The sequence below is a fragment of the Pteronotus mesoamericanus genome, unplaced genomic scaffold (assembly GCF_021234165.1).
Source record: "Pteronotus mesoamericanus isolate MK-2021 breed Mesoamerican mustached bat unplaced genomic scaffold, CSHL_Meso_final contig_98, whole genome shotgun sequence".
Classification (NCBI taxonomy): Eukaryota; Metazoa; Chordata; class Mammalia; order Chiroptera; family Mormoopidae; genus Pteronotus; species Pteronotus mesoamericanus.
Window position 1 is genome coordinate 6,865,862 of NW_026555295.1, and position 21,778 is coordinate 6,887,639.

At 36.1% G+C, this 21,778-nt stretch overlaps 2 protein-coding genes across 9 annotated transcripts in view; one reads left to right on the forward strand and one right to left on the reverse strand.

The window, feature by feature from the left end:
- Positions 1-18,258, forward strand: part of VPS54 (VPS54 subunit of GARP complex) — a 99,694-nt gene extending 81,436 nt beyond the window's left edge. For 2 of the 4 annotated variants that reach the window (XM_054586895.1, XM_054586896.1), the window contains 3 exons: positions 10,163-10,270; positions 12,741-12,835; positions 16,472-18,258. In XM_054586895.1, the coding sequence (XP_054442870.1) occupies positions 10,163-10,270; positions 12,741-12,835; positions 16,472-16,577 (309 nt within the window). In that variant the 3' untranslated portion in view covers positions 16,578-18,258. The remainder of the gene's footprint in view (positions 1-10,162; positions 10,271-12,740; positions 12,836-16,471) is intronic. The other 2 variants (XM_054586894.1, XM_054586897.1) reach the window with 1 other exon arrangement.
- A 217-nt stretch (positions 18,259-18,475) lies between these two features.
- UGP2 (UDP-glucose pyrophosphorylase 2) overlaps positions 18,476-21,778 on the reverse strand; it is a 62,793-nt gene continuing 59,490 nt past the window's right edge. For all 5 annotated transcript variants that reach the window (XM_054586903.1, XM_054586901.1, XM_054586902.1 and 2 more), the window contains exons 9-10: positions 20,258-20,362; positions 18,476-18,932 (exon numbers count right to left, since the gene is read on the reverse strand). In XM_054586903.1, coding sequence (XP_054442878.1) covers positions 18,825-18,932; positions 20,258-20,362 — 213 coding nt within the window. In that variant the 3' untranslated portion in view covers positions 18,476-18,824. The remainder of the gene's footprint in view (positions 18,933-20,257; positions 20,363-21,778) is intronic.

Here is a 21,778-nt window from a genome sequence, read left to right on the forward strand (position 1 = left end):
TAAAAATAATTGAGGACCCTAAGTACAAGCTACATTCAAAAGCAGTTCTATTCCACCAGTTTCCTTTTTGAAACATGGCATTCTGTGTACCAAAAGTCAATAAATAATGCATTGTGACGACCCTCAATGTTTACCATATAATATGGCAGGTTACTGTAAACACCTAACAATGTAGAATAAGGTAAACGTTAAATAGTAGAACTAGTAATTAGCTGTGGGATATAATGAAACACCCCCCCCCCCCCCCCGCCAAATTCCAGTATCCCTAAAACCCTGACTTTATTCTGTTGTAACTTAACCAGAAACAAAGGAGGGGAGGTTGGATGCCTGCTGCCACAAAAGCCAAATTCATGAGCCAGTTGCTGGTGCAAAGGAAAGAGGTTTTATTCAGGTGCTACGCAATCTGGGAGAATGGTGGACTCCTGTTGCAAAGCCCATCTCCTCATGAAGGCCAGACAAAGTTCACAGAGTTCAGAGCCAGTGTTCAGAGTTCCTGCTCCAAAGTACAGTCCTTTGGAGTCCGCATTCAGCTGCCACATGGTCATATCCCCATCCAAGTAGCTTAGTTTGTTCCCGGCTGCTTTTCATTTCATGCTTCCTCCTGGAGCCCACGTGTGGAGGCTGCATGACCATGAGCCATGCGGTTGCTGGAGCCACATGATCACATGCTCCCAGGTGAGAGAGCACATGAACTCATGGGTGAGTTTATCATCAGGTGGGCAAGGCAGAGAGAAAGAGAGGCTTCTTCTTGGAATCTATGGGTCATGTGGCCTTAGCAGCCATGTGACCCATTAGAAAGAACAGGCAGTGCACTATGCAAGTGCAGGTCGCAAGCAAGCAAGTCACAAGAGAGCTGGCCACATACCAGAGCAAGCCTCTTTGTTCCCCTGGGATTATATTAGCTTGAGTATGGGATGGGCCAGGTACTTTCTCAAAATGATCAATCAACTTCTCAAACTTGCACATACTTTGGGAGGGTCCACCTCCCAACCAACCCCTTCTTTCCCCAGGCTATACTTACAGGCGGCTTTGGTCTGGCATCTCCCCAAGTGCATTTTGACTTTGCTGCCCATGTGCCTGTCTTCCCCTGATCCCACCCCCAATCTGGTACTGGAACAGGGTGAGGAAGACTTTTCTCTATCCAATTATCTTGCTAGCTTTTCACACACTCAGGCCCTATCCACTGATATCTCTAGCTTTCCACGTTGTCGGTGTAAGAACATCCACCTGCTACCGTCTTGGCTGACCAGGGAGACTCCCTAGTGTCCCAAATAGACTGTCTACTGATAACATTATCATTTTGGTCATCCAGAGTTTTTGAACAAGAATTGGGTCTGTGTCTCAACTTTTTCCTGTGACAATTCAATTTATTTAATTTTGGCAAAGAAAGATGAGGATTATTTAATGAGCTTCCCATATATTCATCACCTATTTTTAATAGTCATTAACATTTCGCTTTCTTTGCTAAAATATTTTATATATTTGAGGCTTTATGATATTTCATTCCTAAATACTTATGTATTTCTAAAAGGACACTTTCTTATATAATCACTCTAGCATATCATACCTAACAAAATTAAAAATAATTCCTCCTAATACCTATTTCTATTTGAATCTTATCAATTATACCAAAATGTCTTTTCATAATAACTTGCTTGATCAAAGATTTCTACATGGTCTGCATATTACATTTAGTTATTATGTCTCTTAAGTCTTTTAGAAGCTTCAAATGTCCCCCTTCCCATATTTTATATCTCTTTTTTAATGTCAAAAATGTGCCTAGATGAATGCAACTTAGTGTTTTTTCTACCACCTTCCCCACCAATGACTTCTGTTATCCTGTGTTCTTTCCTTATTAACAAGGGTCTTTTTGTCACTCCCTGTCATATATACTTCCCCTCCCCCCACCATGGGTTGCCTAGGAGTTTGACCCTGGTTTTTTGTTTGTTTTTTTGTTTTTAATCTCGTCACCTGAGACCATTTTTTTCATCGTTTTTAAAGAGAGAGGCAGGGGGAGAAGAAGAGAGGAGGGGGGAGAGAGAGAGAGACCTCAGTGTGAGAGAGAAACATCTATTGGTTGCCTCTTGTAGGCTCCCCAGCCGGGGACTGAACCCACAACGTAGACATGTGCTCTGACCAGGAACCAAACCCACAGCTTTCTGGTATACAGAATGACACTCAAACCAGTTGAGCCACACGGGCCAGGGCTGGCCCTGTTTTTAATTCATACCAACAAAACAGACAGTGATTAGTTTTGGTTAGCCTCTTACTTTTCAGCTTTTCATTTTATTATCTGAAATTTTAATTTGGGTAAAGAAGGATAACACAATAATAAAGGCTGATTCAAAGAGGCTAAGTAAGTGGACATTGCTTGGGTAGAATGAAACATTAACATCTAATTGTGCTATTGGCTAGAGTGATGTCTTAGCCATAATTCATTCATTTATTAAGTTAAATGGTGTTAGGTAACAGGGATACATAAGAGTGTAGAAGCCTTCTATCTTGTCCTCAAATAATAAATATTTATAATTTTAGATATTAGATATTTACCTAGTAGGAAATGTATACTATCTATAACAAGAGGTAGACTATACAAAGTGTCATAAGTAAAGAATTAATTTAGTGCCATTGGAACTTTTAATGTTTTGGAAGAGATGGTTGCCAGCTAGGGAGGGAGACCGGGGAAAGCTTTATGGGCGAGGTATGCATATAAGGTTTGCTTTAATAATAAATATGGTTAGAGCAAATGAAGTTGCAGTATGGAGACACTCTGAGGTGACAGCATAAGCAGACATGTTGATAGGAATCATAAGAAGGAAGTTTAATGTCAAGGTTTTAGAGTCAGGTAGACTTAAGTTCAAGTTTCATATTTGTCACATATTAGCCATTTAAGGACCTTGGGCAAATTATTAATCTCCTTAAACCTCAGTTTCTGTCTCTAAATGGGGGTTATAATAGAGTTCCATAAAATTGTAGTGAGGATTAATGAGATAGAATATGTGAAGAACTTTTCTTTTACTATGTGTCTAACTATAGCAAGTTCTAGTAAATGTTGACTGCTAATGCTTCTGTTAATAACAAATGTAAGCAATACCATTAAACTAATGTGTTAAGGTGAGTGAACAGAAGAGTGAGAGATATGTTGGAAAGATAGTGGAGAACTTTACTGGTGGAAAATGAAGCAACTTAAGTCAGGTTTTATGGAGATACAACTTACATTCAGTAAAATTCATTCAAATATATATTTTGATGATTTTAACAAGTACATACAGTAGTAGAACTACCACTGTCAAGATATTGAATAGTTTCATCACTGTCATTCCTTCCCTTAGGCACTTTTGGGGTTAGGCCTTTCCCCACATCTTAAAACCTGATGACCTCTTCTGTGATTTCCATCTGTATTGTTTTACCTTTTCCAGATGTCCTATGAATGGAATTACATTACACAAACCGTAGCTTCTTGTCCCAGGCTCCATTCATTTAATATAATACTTCTGAAATTCATGGATATTGTAGCATGTGTTAGTAGTGTTTTTTTCCCTGTTTATGATAAAGTAGTATCCACTGTATGGATGTACCACTATTTCATTATCCATTCATCAGTTGATAGATATTTGGGATATCTTCAGTTTTTACCTGTTATGAGAAATGCTGCTGTAAACAGTTGTGTGCACATCTTTGTGTGGGCATTTGTTTTCATTTCTTTTGTGTAAATACTTTGGAATAGATTGATGGTAGTATAGAAATATAAAACTGCATAACTATAAAAACCGCCAGATTATTTTCCAAAGTGAATGACTACACCATTTTGTCTTCCTACTTGTGATGTTTAAGAATTGTAGGTGCTCTTCATCTTTGCCAGCATTTTTATTGTCTATTTTTTTAATGTTAGTCCTGTAGTAGGTCTGTGTGGAGTGATATCTCATTGTGTTTTTAATTTTCTTAATGACTAATATGCTGACCATCTTTTCATGCATCAGTTTGCCATCCATATCTTTTCTTTGTTTGGTAAAATGTTAAAATTTTTTCTTCATTTAAAAAATTGGGGATAGGGGGTCTTCTCTGGAGCATGCACATACCTTTCTTTCCCCTTTCTTTCTTGGGCATACTTTTTCTCCCGAAAATCTAAGGGTCTCCACAAGACTTGCAACCAGGGGAGCAATGGGCAGCAGAAGGTTGTCCTGGGCTAACCCCTGAACCTTGTCTTCAGAGCTCCCTTTTCTCTGACTTTTGGTGAACCAGCAGCAGCCCTGCCTATACTCATTTCTCTCCTATAGTACTTCTAATGAGCCAAAGCAGTTCCACCTAGGCTCTCTCCTTGTTGCTTCTTCTATCCTAAGTCCTTCCTTTTTTCACTATCCCAGGTTTGATAAACATACTCTCAAAATCAAAAAATAAAAAATAAAAATAAATTAAAAATTGGGTTTATGAATCTTGCTGAGTTATATATCCTGGATACAAATCCTTTGTCAAATATGTGTTTTGTAAGTGTTTTCTCCCAGTCCATTTTCATTTTCTTAACAGTCTTAAAAAAAGCAGTTTTGAATTTTGATGAACTTAAGTTTATCATTTTTTCTTTTATTTTTCATGTTTCTTGTATCCTGTGCTAAGAAATTTTTGTGTAACTCAAGTTACTATGTTATTTTCCAGTGCTCCCTTCTAGAAGTTTTATTTGTTTAGCTTTTACATATAAGTCTATATCCATTTCTACTTGATTTTTGTGTATACAGTTACCATTGAACACGTCGGGGGTTAATGTGCTCCTGTATATATTGTGCACCCACATTTTTGGCCCAAACTTTCCGGAAAAAAAATCTTCTGTTTTAATTTTTTAATTTGATTTTTTATTTATTTATATTTAGAAACAAAACTGATTATCGTATTTCAGGGTATTATTTTGCATATGGATGTTGTTATTGCTCTCTAGTGTTACACTTTTAACACATAAGCATAAATAAAAGAATTAAAAACATTTGTAGAGATACAGAATTAGTACTACCCATGTATAATGGGCATCCTTGTTTTTCCCTCAAAAATTTGAGGAGAAAATCATACACAGCAAAATATGGTAACATTAGACTCTGCTAAACCTTAACTTCACTTGGCCCTTTGCATCTGCAGATTTCCAACCCTGGATCAAAAAGGCTGACGTTGAACAAACCAGTATTTTAAAATTCTGTATATAAGTGGACATGCTCAGTTCACGCCCATGTTGTTAAAGGGACAACTGTAGTACAAAGTATAAGTCAGTCCTATTTTTTTTTTTTTGGACAGTTCCAGCATTTTTTCTTGAAAAGATCATCTTTATTAGCCCCGTTGTAGAAAATCAATCGACTTTTTGTGTGGGATTACTATTGGACTGGAACTCTATGTCTGTCTTAACTACTGTAGCATTATTCTAAGTCTAGAAATCAGGTAAAGTGAGTCCTTGGATCTGAAGCCTTCTCAGTGTTCCCACCCCTCCTGCAGGCATAGCCAACCTCCGCTTCGATTGGGGTAGAATCCTGAGCTTAGTGTGTTTTCCTTCCTTCCCTCTGGAAGCATGTTTTGTTTCTACCCCTCACGCTCTCACACTTGAAGTGACTTGGAGTGACTCCAGGAATAAGTTTTGTGTCTCTTCTCAGAGACTTAAGGTTTTTGCCTTGTATAAGAGGATTCCAGGAAGTGGTTGGCATTTCTTGCTTTTTTCTAGTGGTAGCCTCCTCCTGTTTGCACATGCAAATGAGTGTGACTCTGTGGTGTTCTGCCCTGACCCCAGTGTTGCTTGTGAGTACCTGATGAAGACCTTTGTGAGTTTGCTCTTTCCTTGTGGCTAGGATTCTTATTTACTCTATGCTAGTCTATATTTGGCCTTTGAAAATTTGTGAAAATGTTAGTTGTTTTTTTATTTGCTTCTATTGTAATCACTTCTTCTTTCTGTGTTCTGCCCAAAGTGAGACCGTTCCTATGTCCTGTCTCCTGAGAAGGCCTTGTCAGCCTTTGGAATTAGTTCCCTTGGTTTCCATGACCTCTGCTCTCTGATGAGTTTAAGAAAAGTTTATTTTTTTACAGAGATGGGGGGAGAGGAGGAATGAGGGGAGTGAGAAAGAGAGACAGACAGAGCGATATAGAGAGAGACAGCAATTTGTTGTTCCACTTATTTATGCGTCTATTAGTTGATCTTGTATGTGCCCTGACCGGGAATCAAACCCACAATCTTGGCCTATCAGGGTGACACTCCAACCAATTGAACTACCCAGCCGGAGCAAGAAAAGTTATGATTTATAAATTATTCCAGTTTTTTCTTGTGGTTAGGGTAGTAGCAACATGCTCTTGAAGCTTTCTAAATTTTAAATAGAAGCAAAACTCCAAAGTGTTTAAACTAATCAATCACATGATTGCATTTTAGAAGGATTAATGAGATAGTATGTAGAATGGATTTGAGGTATGTACTCTATTTGGAATACTTTTACTTAATTTTTTCTAAAACTTTAAATTTTATTTTTCAGTTACAGTTTATATTCCATATTATTTTGTATTAGTTTTAGGTGCACAGTATAGTGGTTAGGTAATCATATACTTTACAAAGTGTTACCCCAATATTTACAGTACCTACCTGGCACCATTCATAGTTATTACAATATTATTGACTATATTCCCTATGCAGTACTTTACATCCCTTGACTATTTTGTAACTACCGATTTACTTCTTATTCCCTTCACCTCTTTCACACAGCCTCACTGCCTCCCTCCCCTCTTGCCACTACCAGTCCACTCTGTGTCTATGAGTCTATTTCATTTTTACTTATTTTTTTTTCCTTTGAAGACTCAGAAGCCCAGGTGTTCTCCTCAGGGAGCCATTTCTGCTACTGCCAAAATGTCCTTCACCTGTGTCCTGTATCATGAAAAATCTGCTCTCTGGCCCACCACCTTTTAGATAGCCCCCCCAAAGAGGACTTTCTCTGAGTCATCTTTGTATACTCCAGCTAGCAGAATATCTAACCCGTTCATTCAAGCATACACATGCCTACCTGTGTGCTTACATACAAACATATGGGTACATATACACACCCAAGAAAAATATTTGTTTTAGAACTTACTATATGCCAGGTAGTTTTAGTAAATGTTTGTTGAACTAACACCTGTACTCTTGAAAATGGTACTACATTTTTTCAAGTGAGACGTATTGAAGGCCTCACCTAAGATGGTGTTTCTCAACTGAAACAATTTTGTCCCTCAGAGGACATTCAGAAATGTTGGGAACATTTTAGGTTGTCACAGTTGGGGAGTGGGATGATATGGTAACTAGTGAGTAGAGGCCAGGGATGTTGCTGAATATCCTGCAGTATGCAGGCAGCCCCTACAACAATTATCCAGCTTCAAATGTCAGTACAGAGGTTGAGAAGGTCTGACCTGAAGTGCTAACTAATGTGTAAAATAATCTGAATGTACTTAGTCACTGATTCATTCAATACAAGAAAACAAGGAAAAGGAGGAATAAAGACTGCAAATTTCAGTCTATGTGAACAGGATTGTAATACCAGCAATAGTAATTGAAACAAGTCAGAAGAGCAGGCTTGGGGAAGATCATGGTAAACTTAGTTATGGAATGGAACACCTAGGAAATGTGTGACTTAAACTCAATAAGGTGGTTCATGACTAGAGATTTATTAGAAGTCATGAGACTGAATGAGATTGATAGGAGAGAAAAGATGGGAAGGTAAGTGGGGGTTAACTTTGAAGAAGCAGGAGACAAAAAGAGGAAGGGTAGGTGGGGAGCAACCGGGAAAGCATTGTGCTACATAAGGATAGTGTTTCAAGTGTGAGAGTGTTTAAACTACTGCAGAACAATGAAGAAGGAGAACTAGAAGAGTTAACTAAATTTGGCAGTTAAGACGTCTTTGGTGATTTTTTTCCAGAGAGAAATTTCAGAAGATTGTTAATAGTGGGGAAAGGTGGTTTGGGTTACGGCAAGAACCAAATTTATTTTAAGGGTTGAAAATAAAGCTTGTGATGTATCAGGTTTAGTTGACTGAAGAAAAGTGGTGGTGAAGGTAAGATGGAAAGAATAGTATCATTAGGGAAAACAGGGGAGAAGAGGAGGTTTTGAGGGGTGTTCTAGTTTCCCAGGGGTGCCATAACAAATTACCACAGACTGGGTGGCTTAAAACAACAGAAATTTATTCTGTTACAGTTCTGGAAGCTAGAAGTACTAAATCAAAGATTTGCCAGGCCAAGTTCCCTCTGAAGGCTGTAGTGAAGAATCTCTCCTACCTCTTTTCTAGCTTCTAGTGCTTGTTGTCAATTGTTGGTATCCCTGGGCTTATAGATGCATCATTCCTATCTCCGACTCTGTCCTCTCATGGCTGTCATCCCTCTGTGTGTCCCTGTGTCTAAACTTCCCTCTCCTTTCTTTTAAAAGACACCGGTCAGTGGATTTAGGGTCCACTGTAATCCAGTATGGCGTCATGAGGTTCTAAGTAGAGAGAAATTTCAGGGAGATTAACTATTCAATTCATTAGGGCAAGGGATAGTTAGATAAGGGGATGTTGTATAATGAGATGCCACTGCATACCCATTAGGATGGCTAAAATAAAAAGGACGCAGTAATTAGTGATGGTGAGAACATGGAGAAGTTGGAACCCTCATACACTGTTGGTGGGATTGTCAAGTGCTATACCTACTTTGGAAAACATGGTGGCATTTTCTGCAAAGGTAAAACATAGAGTTACCATATGATGCAGTGATTTCACTTCTTAGGTGTATACCCACAAGAATTGAAAAAAAGTCATACACACACACACAGTCTATCCATGCATGTTTATAGCATTATGAGTCTTAATAGCCAAAAAGTGCAAATAATCCAAATGCCCACCAATTGATGATTGGATAAACTATGGTATAGTTATATGATGGAATATCGTGGAGCCATACAAAGGATGAAGTACTGACCCATACTAGAACATGGAGAAACTTTGATAGCTTTATTCTAAGTGAAAGCAAGCCAGTCATAAAAGCCACATATTGTATGATACCGTTTATTGAGATGAGTGGTTGCCAGGGGCTAAGGGGAGGGCGGGGTAGGGAATGACTGCTAATGCATGTTGGGTTTCTTCTTGGGGTGATGAAAATGTTCAGAAATTAGTGTGATAGTTGTGTAACTATGAGTTTACTAAAAACCAGTTAATTATACACTTTAAAAGGATAAATTTTATGGTATGTGAATTGTGTCTTAGAGCTGTTATTAATAAAAAATGGGTAAGGGGATGTTTGATATATTTCTAGGCTGAAGAGAGACAAACTATTGGATGGTCACAACTTTATCTGGGTCTAGTCACATGGTGACTTCAACATGAGCTACAGCAGTATGTTGGAGCTCATCATTTTAATAAACTGTATAAGATGAATGCTTCTAAAATGTATTTAGCCAACTATATCTTATAAATAAGAATGGTATATAATTTAAGCTATGAATTTTAAAATGTGGGCCAAAAGATGATTATCTAAATTGTACCAGGTTGTTGTTCCAAATGTAAGAATATTAAAATGAACTTACCTAAGTTTAAATTTTCAGTATAGATTATTATGGAAAAAGTCTTCCCTTAACTTTAAATATGATTACTATATTGGCCTACCTACTAAAGAAAAAGAACATTTTAATTCTACCAGTTATATTGACTTCAGATATGATTATGACAACACATTCATAAAATCATGTTTTAAGAATAATCTATTGATTCAGAGGGCCTACTTCAATGATTCATCATTGTATTTTGAGCCAGATTAGTAGCTAACATTTTTTGAGTACTTTATCAGGTACTGTTTTATGTTCTCATGAGCCATCTTTTAAAATCCTCACAGCAAGCCCTTTGAGATACAGAGAAATGAAGTTACTTCCCCAATGTTACATAGCTAAGAACCGGAAGCTCTGGGAACCCTAACAGGCCATCTTAAGGAAGACAGCCCATGTTCTTAGCCACAAGGTTATGCTGACTCCCTCAAAGTAGATTGGGATATTTAATGAAAAGTTCTTGAGATTTGCATGAGTAGCCCAGATCACCTTGAAGTATGAGCTTGAGCACTATGTCAGAGTTAGATGTGTAGGGGAAGAAAACACTTGTCTGTGGGGACAGTGTGCTATTCAAAGGATATGAACATAATTCTCGTTATTTCTCCCTGCCAGTATGAGGTGAAAGCTCCCGTTCCTTCCGCCTGTTTCAGGAATATTTGTAAGCAGATGGCAAAAATGCATGAAGCTATAATTGATCTCCTTCCAGAAGAGCAAACACAAGTGAGTAGTAATTCCTAAAACTACTTTTTTGTATATAACATATGATAGACATGTAGAATTAGTATTTCACATATTTTTGGCACAATTAAGCTTAGTTCATATTCTATTATGATTATTTTTTCCAGTTGTTATATTGACAGGGAATATGGATAAAAATTTCTGATTTCAAATTGCCCCTTACTTTGACAGGTCAGAGCAATAATAGCTTTGCTATATGGTCAGCAATTCTAAAAAGCACATTTTCCATTTGTCCATTTAGTATCAGAGATTCCAGATTCTACTTACATCATTCATTACATTATTACCGTATTTTGCCATTTAAAATATACTCCTATGTATAATGTACACCCATGTTTTGGGACCAGACTTTCAGGAAAAAAATCTTTTGTTTTAATGTTTTAATTCAATTTTTTATTTATTTATATTTAGATACATTTTTGTATTATAAAGGAATTTTAGCATTTATTTTTAACATATTATGGTAAAAGAAATTTTATGTAACAAATAATTACAAAGCACAAGAACAGATACAAGGTATTTCAGGTACTACCCATGTATAGTGTGATCTTTAATTTTCCCTCAAAAATTTGAGCAAAAAAGTGTACATTAAACATGGCAAAATACAGTAGTTTGAAAATCAGAGTTGGCATTTATCAATGAACATAAATTATGTTATGGTGACTATTCCAAATTGGATAGGGGAGAAGTTAGTGATAAAGTTAACAATGAGAAGGTGCATAAACTAACTCAATCAATATGCCTTACCACTAATATTTACTAGATCAGGATAAGTGTTCTATAATAGGCACAAACCAGGAAAAATCAAATGGGTAGTCTTTAGCACCTCTCACCTACGAAATATCCATCTGCTGTCCCTACAGTCTTCCTCTACAGAAGTATCATAGAGTTCTCTTCACTTTTTTTTATAGGAGAAAGTTTATTTAGAAAGTCACAGAGGTAGAAGAAGTGAGCCATAGAAGGAGTGGGTTCGGAAACAGTTACAGAGGCAAAACAAGGGCCCTTGGAGCTTAGGAGAAAAAGGCAAGGAAGACACACCTGGGGAAGGGGGTAGGGAAAGCTGTGGTCCTGAGAGAAAGAGCACTCAGGTGAGCAAGAGAGCACCTCCCTCTTTACCCTTCAGTGACATTCCTATACCCCACTCTGGGGTTCCCTCTCCTAGGGCTTCGAAGGTTCTAGAATTGTTTTTTCTTCCTAGTTTTCTTTACCTACCTCAGCTCGTTCCTCTATACCAGGTGAGGTCATTCAAGCTAGCTATAGAATGATACAATGTTATAACACAATCCTAGTTCTATGACTTAAAAACCTAACTTTCACTGGGATTTTTGCTATTCACACAAGTTTGTTATTTCAGTTTGTCTCTAATTGATTCAATGTATGGAAGTGGTAGTTGCAAGCAAAGGGCAGCTTTCTTAGTGACTCGCCTACTCTTGCTCCTGCTAGTCTCCTTTCCCATGCCACATCAGACTTCCATCTTATATAGCTATTACCATTCATGCTTCCCTAGGTTTTCATTAATCATTCTGACCTCATGATTTGGAGCTCACTGAGGACTGAGGAGGAGCCATAAGATATGGAACACCCACTAGGGTCTGTTTTTTCTTTCTCATTTCTTCTAGCCAAGTCACCCTTTTCACTCCACAAGTAAGATCCCCTATCTCTGACTTTCTGACCTTTTTGGATTTGCTATCTGCATTCTAATTCCAGGGCAAGGCTTAGCCAGGTTAGGGCACTGGGCTTACAGGTTATTTCACTTATTTTTATCTACATTATAATTTAAAGGAAACTATTGTCAAAACTGGGCAAAAATGATAGATTTTATGTCAGTATTCTCACTTGAATACCAGTAATTCTCAGAACTTTTCCATAGATGGCTTTATACATATTTTTCCCATATAAAATATTTGTTATTGCACAGAACAGTTTCCATAGATTAACTGCATATAATTTCAGGTCAGATATTTCCCAAAGAAGTATTGGGCCATTGCATTAAAAAGTGCGCCTGCAGGAGCAATAAAATACTTAGAAGTAACTTTACCAGATTGGAAGGGTAAAGGTGTTGTTGCCTCTACCATTGAGACTTTTTTGCTTTCTCTGTCAATTTCCTAATTAATGTATTACAGAATTCTCCATTTCTTTTTATTCTTTTTACCTGTCATATACCACTTATATAGCTCAGAGGACTTTTTCTAAGGGGCAGAAAGGCAGTGATAAGTCATAACACTAAAACTAATAATACTGAAAAGGGGAAAAAGAGCTTTCATCCAACTAATGATAAATAGTGTACTGAAATAGCAATAAAATACTTTCAAGGGAGCATTTTAAAGGTGCAATATATGCCAAAATGAAGGTTATTTTAAAATTTTTTCTGATTTGTTAATTGATAACCCCAGATACTTATGTTTTCTATTTCAGTAGAGCTTTAAGACATTTAGTTTTCTTTCTTTTACAGATGTTATTTTTAAGAATTAATGCAAGTTACAAACTCCACTTAAAAAAGCAATTATCTCATTTAAATGTGATAAATGATGGAGGACCACAAAATGGGTATGTTTTCAAAATATTTTTACCACGTACTGCCATATCAAATTGTTTGATTTGTTGTATTCATTATGCTGCCCTTTTCCACTAGCCATGCTGGAGTGCCAAATATTGTAAAATCAGCGACCTTTTGCTTTTTTTCCCCTCTGTGGATATGATATATATCTATGTCTGTCTGTCTATGTGAAAGTGTTTTATAAAGGTCAGTTACTTAACTGACCTTATATGTCTGTTTTGAGGCAGTGTGGGTTACTAGTACCTTCTTAGGTTACCCAGTATAGTCTGTTGCTATCCAGACAGAACTCAGAAGTCCCACTTTGTAGCTGTAGCACCATGAGAAAGCCAGTTCACCTCTGTGCCTTACTTATGAAATGATAAAATCTGCCTAATTCCTTCAGAGGGTTACAGAAAAGTGTGAATATGTACATATTTTATCATAAGCCATTAAACAAATTGTATGTGTTAGTGAAATAAATCATGGAATATATGAAAAAATATAGGATTTAGAAGAGGAATGAATACTTGGGTTAAGTTCTGTCACTTACTAGATGTGTAACTTTGGGCAGATCACATACCCTCTCTGAAAGACATGGGGAAGGATTGTACAAAATACAGTGATTTCCTTAGTGTATTACCTGTTCCATGGATTTTTAGGAATAAAATATTTTATTCCCTATTAAAGAACTTTTCGGCTTAAATGTCAGATTTGTAGGAAAAAAATGAAAAACGTTTTGGAGTCAGAAATTGGCGTTGCCCTTAAAAAGAAGTACACTAAACTGATTTTGCAAAAAAAAACTATTTAGAAGTGTCAGACTGCTGAATCTTTCAGCCAGGCTGAAATTAGTTTTACACAAAAATCTGATTCTCTCCCTTGAATATTAACTGGTTCATTTTTTTGCTTTGTTTTTAATTTATTTTTTTTAGAAAAGGGAAAGGAGGGCAAAAGAGAGGGAGAGAAACATCAGTGTGTGGTTGCATCTTGCGCACCCCCTACTGGGACCTGACCTGCAACTTATGCATGTGTCCCAGACTGGGAATTGAACTGGTGACCCTTTGATTCGCAGGCCAGTGCTCAGTCCAATGAGCCACACCAGCTAGGGCTTTCTTTTTGTTTTTTAAAAGAATTATTTGTTATTTTCAAAAATTTCAAAGCCACAGAGTTCAAAGCTAGTCTACTGAACCTCAAGTACCTTTCAGAGACTATTCAGACGGAGCTAATATTTTTAAGCCCCACTCCACCCTTCTACTTTTATTCACATACTAAATCTGGGTTGGTTGGTTTTCCTCAGAACGGTAGTTCTGAAGCATACAGTTTAACTCATTACCAGTTACCATATTTGGTAATGTAGCTATTTGGAGGTTGGTACAGGCTTAGAGATCTTCACTGTCATGTACTTTTAAAGACACTAATTCTGTGTAAGTCGATTGGTGTCTTTGAGTGAGCCTTTGAAAGAATTCCTTGAAAATTAACCTCTAGACACTAGCCAAAGATATAATGCACTAACTGCTTAAAAGGAATTTTTGTTCTTATAATGACTGACTCTAAAAATGTACTTTTTCTTTTTTTTCAAAGTGAAATTCACATGAAATGATGTTTTACAGTTAATTCAATGGTACTTACACATTCACAATCACCACTTCTGTGCAATCAACTGTTTAGTTCCCAACATTTTTTACTTCATGAGGAATTAAGCATTGCTCCTTATTCCTCCTCCCCAGCACTGTACTTTCTTTTGAATGTGATTTTTCTCTACTTTAAGATATTGTAAAGAGACATAAAGAGAATATTTATATTCCTGCTACTTAGAATTGATCATTTTAAAATTAGTCACTTTCACTTGAAAAAACTGTTTGTTTTAAAAGGGCATTCATTCCAAATGAAATTGAAGTATCCTTTGACCCCATCACTAGTCTTACTCTCTTTTCCCCAACCCTTAGGCAACATTTCTAGTAAATTTGTCCTGTCCTTCTCATTTATTATCTCTATCTTAAAAAAAAAAAAAGCACTTTTATAAATTCAGTTTACTTATATAGTATATTATACATATTCTGCTTGCTTTTTCCACTTAGTGTTGTTACTGACTTATCTATGTTGATATAAATTACCCATATTTTGACTATTGTATTGTCCCACATAAATCACCTGTATTTAATGTATCCATTTTCCCCTAGTGATAGATTTCTAGGTTAATACTTTTTCTATTACAACCATGCCACAGTGAAGATCTTTATATACACCTACAGGTTTGACCATTTCTTTAGGATATATACTTACAAGTGGATTAGAGCACATGTATGATTCCACTCTACCAGGTATTACCAGAATGTTTTGCAAAATGACTACCAAGTTTACACTCCCACTGTTTCTTCATATCCTGCCAATGTTTGCTGTAAAGGTTTTTTTGTTGCCAGTCTTATGGAAGACAGTGGTATTTTGATTTGCAATTCCTGTTTACCTTTTCATACACTGATTAGGCATTCAGAGATTCTCATCTGTGACTTTTCCTGTTCATATTCTTTGCCCATTTTTCTTTTGGGTATTATCTTTTTCTAGTTGATTTTAGATTTTTCTGTATGCCTTCTAATTCTTTGTTGGTTATGTAAGTTGCAAATGTCTGGTTTCATGTTCTCTTTTTATCAGCTTTTCAGTTTTGATGTAAAACATTTTCTATGCACTTTCTCATATAGACTAAATAGTGTTTATTAAACATAACTTGATATTTTTAAATGGAGATTTCTGTTAATTTTAGTTTTTAATGTAGGGATGTTGCCTTAGAAAAGCTTTATTCTGTTTTGAACCATTGCTGTCTGTTTCATTGTCCTTACCATATTATCACAAGAAGTATAATAATTTAGAATCTTTTTATAGATTTTAAAGCACCCTAAATTAGATGAATTTCAAACAAAAAATATGGTCCTTAGTAAACTGTGCCATGTGATAGAAGGTGAAACATTGAATACGTAAGTCCAAAAATACTTATAAATTAGACTGCAGTACAAATATGAAGGGTACTTAAATACCTTTGCCCCAACGTAATCCAGCAATCCAGAACTTATGTTTTTATTAAAATATTAAGGCTGGACTTCTTTTACAAAGTACTAAATTAAGGTTTCTTGTTTGTTTTTCCATGGGCTACATCTTTCAAAGTATGCATTTAATCAGATCTGTCCCTATTTTTTATTTATGCAGATATTTCTGTTTAAGTGTTCTTGCCAGGAGTTTCTTCAGGTTATAGGCATTAATGTGACAGCTCAGTGCAATTCTCTTTTCATCAAATGTTGTTGTATTGATTATCAGTACTATGATTTTATTAGTCATAGTACTCTATCGATAACAGATCAAAAAAGTTTTAACTTGTTATTTTCTCTATTTCATTGTTTTAAGATAAATCTATTTTATTGGACAGAATTAATTCTGAGATTGAGTCCAACTTGCATTGGTTTATTGTTGGAACAGAACACCAAGTGGTCTCACTATATGACAGCAAGAATTCCACTAAGGTGTATTGACATTTGATCTCTAGGAAATCTGAATTTTGAGTAGCAGTCTAGCAGCTATGATAGGACTGTTAACTCTGAGCATTGCTACTTTACTTGAATAGAAAGTATGAGATTAAAAATAATTTTCTCTCCAATGTTTAGGTTGGTCACAGCAGATGTAGCTTTTTACACTGGAAATCTTCAAGCCTTAAAAGGCCTTAAAGATTTGGACCTAAATATGGCCGAGATCTGGGAACAGAAGAGGTGATGACATACTGGAAAACTGTAGCCTATCTGACCATGGGATATGTATGTTTATAAAGAAAGTATGGATGCCTGTGATTGAAGAACTCAACCTGGAACCCAAAGTGAACTGGGGTAGGGAAAGGGGAGAAGGAAAGCATCAGTGTTGGGAAACTGGTATTCAGTAGAATCTACAAGGAATGCCAGTTTTGTGCTTCCTTCAGTGAGGAGTAGCTGATCAGGTGTCTATAACATTTCTTATTCTCTCTGGAAACAGACTCAGGTTTCTTTGGACCAAATCCAAAAGAACACATAGCTGTAACACAGCTGTAGTTGACTAGAATGCTCTGTATACTTTATATTAAAAAATGCTTTGCATTTCTTCCAGTGCAATGAAATTCATATGGTGTCCCACCTTATTTAATGATGGTACAATTTAAAATATTAAAATCTTAGTCAACCTCTGTAGAAAGTTTTCTCTATGAAAGTAAAACTGAAAAATTATTTTTTTACAGATCTTTCTATAAAAAATAAACAACTTTTGATTGCTTGGATTTAGGAATTTAATTTTCGTGTTAGTGACCAATGTCAAGTTTCAGGCTTCATGTGTCATGTATTTGATCCTTCCACCACCACTCTATGTCAATTGGGGGAAGCCTTCCAGAGTAGTCTAAGTCCTTGAAAGGATGATCACAAGTAATACAAAATAAGATATTGGTGTTTATTTATGCAACTAATTTAAATAATTTTCAGAAGTGGTATATGAAAGCCTGCAGTTTAATAGTTGTATTTTTATAAAAATATCTACGAAAGGGTTGGGTTTGTTTGTTTTTTTTCCTTTTTATGTCTAGCAGAGGTAAGAATATGTTTTTATATATTCTGCCTACTTTGTGTTTTCATTTTAACATTTCGATAACATGGAATATGGTTCCCTTGGGTTCTTGTTTGTAAGTTAATTTTGATGTGTATAAGAACAAAGCCCAGGGAGAAACAGAAAATATAGGCTCCTGTGTTGGGGCCAGAAAATTAGTGATGAGTAAGTTATTTACAGACTTTTTATAATACCTACCTTCAAAATTAGAATCAGCAGCACTCTACAAATGAAAGTGCCTGTGCCTCACCTCACACCAGGAATCTTGCCTAACCCTGTTGGAGTGCCTAACTTTGTGGTGATTATGTACAATGAAATAGTCTTATTTTGTGCTTTTTGGTTTCTTAAAAGAAAAGCCTGTTTTCTTTCCTTTATCATTACAGAGGTATATGTCACCGGCTTTCAAATGTCTGTCTGAAATAAAGCTGTAAACAATTACCAGACTTTAAAAGACAACTTTTTTTACAGGATACACTAAACTTTAAATTAAACAAGCAGCCTACTCAAAAAACAAGTATGGAAGAATTGGAAAACGTAGTTGATTCTTAGAGAAAAGCCACAAATTATACCACCAGTAGACCTGGTCTGAAAGGTTATTCATGAACATTTTTTAGTCACAACAAGCAAGCTTCAAGAAATGAAGCTTCAAGGAAAGGAAACTTCTTAAAAATTATACCCACACCCACAATACTAAAGAACAAGGATGTGAAAGAAATGTCTTACCTCTACCCACCCCCTCTCCTTAAGCTGGTAAAAGAAACACCACTTTGTGTTAAATAAATGGAGAGTCTGTGGAAAGCATGGCAGGCATCCCAGCTTTAGAACTAAATGAAAGGTACTAAATACCTTCAAGTTTAATTCCTATGGGAATAATGATGTGGTTAAGATTCTTAGAAGTGTAGACACTTGGTTTTTTTAGGTAACTGGTGAGTATACATATTCCAAGAACAAATCTTCCAACTGATATAGTAACTAACTCTTGAGAAGAGTAAACCATTTTTTCTTTACCATTTCATAAATTTAGCATTGACAAGTATAAACATACACACGTATTGCTTCACAGCTTTATTTTTGAAATCACAAGCAATCAAAGTGACCATCACTGAGGCCTCTGTTAAAATATTTTTCAGCAGAGCTGCCCCAGTTTTAAGATTAAACAATATTGCACTTTAAGGTGAACACTCAGGATCCTCTTCCAACAAGAAAAGTATTGCTTCCATCTGTGCTTTTCTTAGGCTAAAAGCATACTCTTATGCAAAAAGGCAGAAAACTCTTTGAAAATTAACACTGCAGGTTACAGTAAAATAGTAGCATACCTGCCTATCTTAGAATCCTAGAGAACATTTCATTATAAGAAACTAGCCCATAATTAGTATAAAGTGTACACGGTATTTTTTCATTTCAGTGGTCCAAGATACGAAGGTTCCCAGATACAATCTTGTTCTCTAATACCGCTCCAGGTGGGATGTCAATTCGGTCACCATGATTTGCGATGATGATAACAGTTCCCTAAGTGACAGGGAAAACAAAAAGCAAAAATGTACTTGCAACTCAAGCTGAAATGCAACTGACTTTTCCTAAAATGATCAAGTTTATGTAGAACTCCATTTACAACGGAGTAACTATTTGTAAACAACATTAAACATGAAAAACAACATGATAAAGAAAATTGTACCAAGTCCCCTCTAACAGGTCCTGGCAATAGTTCTAGATTCCTTGTTTCCTTATCAGAAGTGGTACAGGGAGTGGGAAGTGAATCCTGTGCTACAACATGACTGGCCCTTTCAAAGAACTACTTGCAAGGCCACCAGAATACCTACTTCCATAAAGAAACTAAAAGGTGCTTAGTTTATATTTACATATCAGTTTGGGAGTTTTATTAAAAACAATTTACTCAAATTTTTCATATCTTAAGTGAGACTGTTTAGATAAGGCAGTATGAGCAATAAAATTCAACTTGATATATGTTTTTGTTTTTTCAAGATCATTTAAGTAGCTTTAATAAGATCGTTTAAGTAGCTGAAATCTAGGTATGGAATTTTATTTTGTGTGTGTGTTTTTAATTTATTGATTTTAGAGTGGGAGAGAAAGAAACAGCAATTTGTGGTTCCACTTATTTATGCATTCATTAGTTGATTCTTGTATGTATGTACCCTGATCAGGATCAAACCCACAACAACCTTGGCATGTCAGGACAATGCTCTAACCAACTGAGCTACCTGGCCAGGGTTTTAGGTATGGGATTTTTAAAAAACAATTTGATTAGGAAAATACTGTTGTGTCTGGTTCGGAGCTTTAATACTTATACCTACAGTTTTTCCTATTTCTTAAAATAGGCTGGAATGATGGTTATAAAAGTACCCAAGTACTACAATAATGTGAATGACTATTGCTTATAATAGTTGATGACAACAGATTAATAGGAATAGGTTATATTCAGTATAAGTGAAGTCATTTTTTCTACTTTCATTTAGTTTCAAATAGTCATCTTTAATGAGCTAATGCTAATTTAACAGTCATTATATTTTAAAGATTGTCATATTTCAATAAAATAGTACCAGTTCAATTATATATTAGTGTGTGCTTTCCATTTGAATGCTATGTTCCACAAAATTCCCATATATAACGCTTATGTAGTTTAATTGTATTGTATATATGTGGAAGACAGTATTAATACTATTATAGTATGCTATTTCATTTTTTTAGCTATAGCTGTATCTTACAAACACCTTGTACAGACTAGGAAGTATTCCTTAAAATAAAGGCAAATTTAGGACTAGAAAATAGAACCTGTTTTGTAAAGTTACATAGGACCTGTAATTTTTATAACACACCTTTAATGAAACATTCTTGCCAAATGTCACATCTCCTGAAACTGTGAGATGATCTAATTCAAGCATATCTGGTATACTTTCGAATCTCCTTAGATAATCTTGAACCTGAAAGAAAAATGTAAACATATAAATTGTTTCAAAAATGGGTTAGGGATTAAATTTACAGAATAGTTAAACTGAACTGTAAAAATATTCTGTTTATGGCCAAATTCATGCCCTCTATGGGAAGAACCTATTTGTTAATAAGCATTCACCATATGCTAGGATCCTGTACCGGAGAGGCCAGGGGATAACACTGTTCCTACAATCAAGCAATTTACAGCTGAGCAGATCAGACATTAGAGGAAAAAAAAAAATGAAAGGATAACCATCGAGCATGCTAAGAGCCAGATAAGTAGTTCAGATAATCTGGAGTTAGTTGGAAAAAGAGAAGTCGTCATGATCTCAAGCAAACTAGACTGGAGCTCGGCTTTAGGGATGGGTAGGATTTAGGAAAAATGAAAAGCAGCTGCACAGATTATCATTATAAATGGTTACTGCCTTTGCGTCTTATTTCCTTATATTTATAGGCACTAGAAATTGTCCTAGATAGCCTTGTTTCCCTTTTTTGCTGAGAAAAATAGAAGCAATCACAAAACTTTCATTGGCTTCTGCTACCACTGCTACCATGCCCACCCGCCTTTGCCACCTCACCCATTACTCTGCTCCTCCTAGTACTCAGGTGGGACTGTTTCTACTCTAACTTAAGACCAGCCCTTCCTATGGCCCATTCAAGGAACACGGTCCAGCAATTCTCCTTTTTCCCTCTTTAATGATTTTCCCTTCCTGATTGCATCACTTCACATCTACAAATATATAGACATGTTGTAAATTCTCCCATCTTTAAAAAACAAAAAAACCCTCCCAAATGTTATATTTCTTTCTGTCTGTGGTTCCATTTTTGTTTTTCTTTAGGGCAAAATTCTTGAATAAGTTGTCTACATTCATGTCTCCAATTTCTCTTCTATTCTGTTTTAAATCCATACCAGGCAGTCTCCAAAACCTCTTTGCTGATCAGTCTAATGGTGAATTCTCTTTCATGTTACTTGATTCAGCAGTAGCACTTGACAAAGATGATCACTCTCTCTTTTCTTCATTTGGCTTTCAGGACATAAGCATTCATGGTTTTCTACCCAGTTCCTAACCTGTTAACTCCTCAGTCACCTTTGCTGCTTCTTCCATCTTAGCGCCATCCTCTAAGTCTTGGGAGTACCCAAGCGCTCAGTTCTTGGAGCACCCACCTCCATTCCTCACTCACTGTGTAGATGATCCTTATCTTATGGTTTTAAATACTAGCTATAAACTAACAACTCTCAAATGTACCTGTCTCTTCTAGATCCCTCTAGAGTTACATTCATCTTCTCCATTTGAAGGTCTAATAAGCATGGTGTGCCCAAAATTTAACTTCCCATGCTACTCCCCCTCAGCCTACTCTACCTAAGCCATACCCCATCTCAGTAAATGGCAATTCCATGCTTCTAG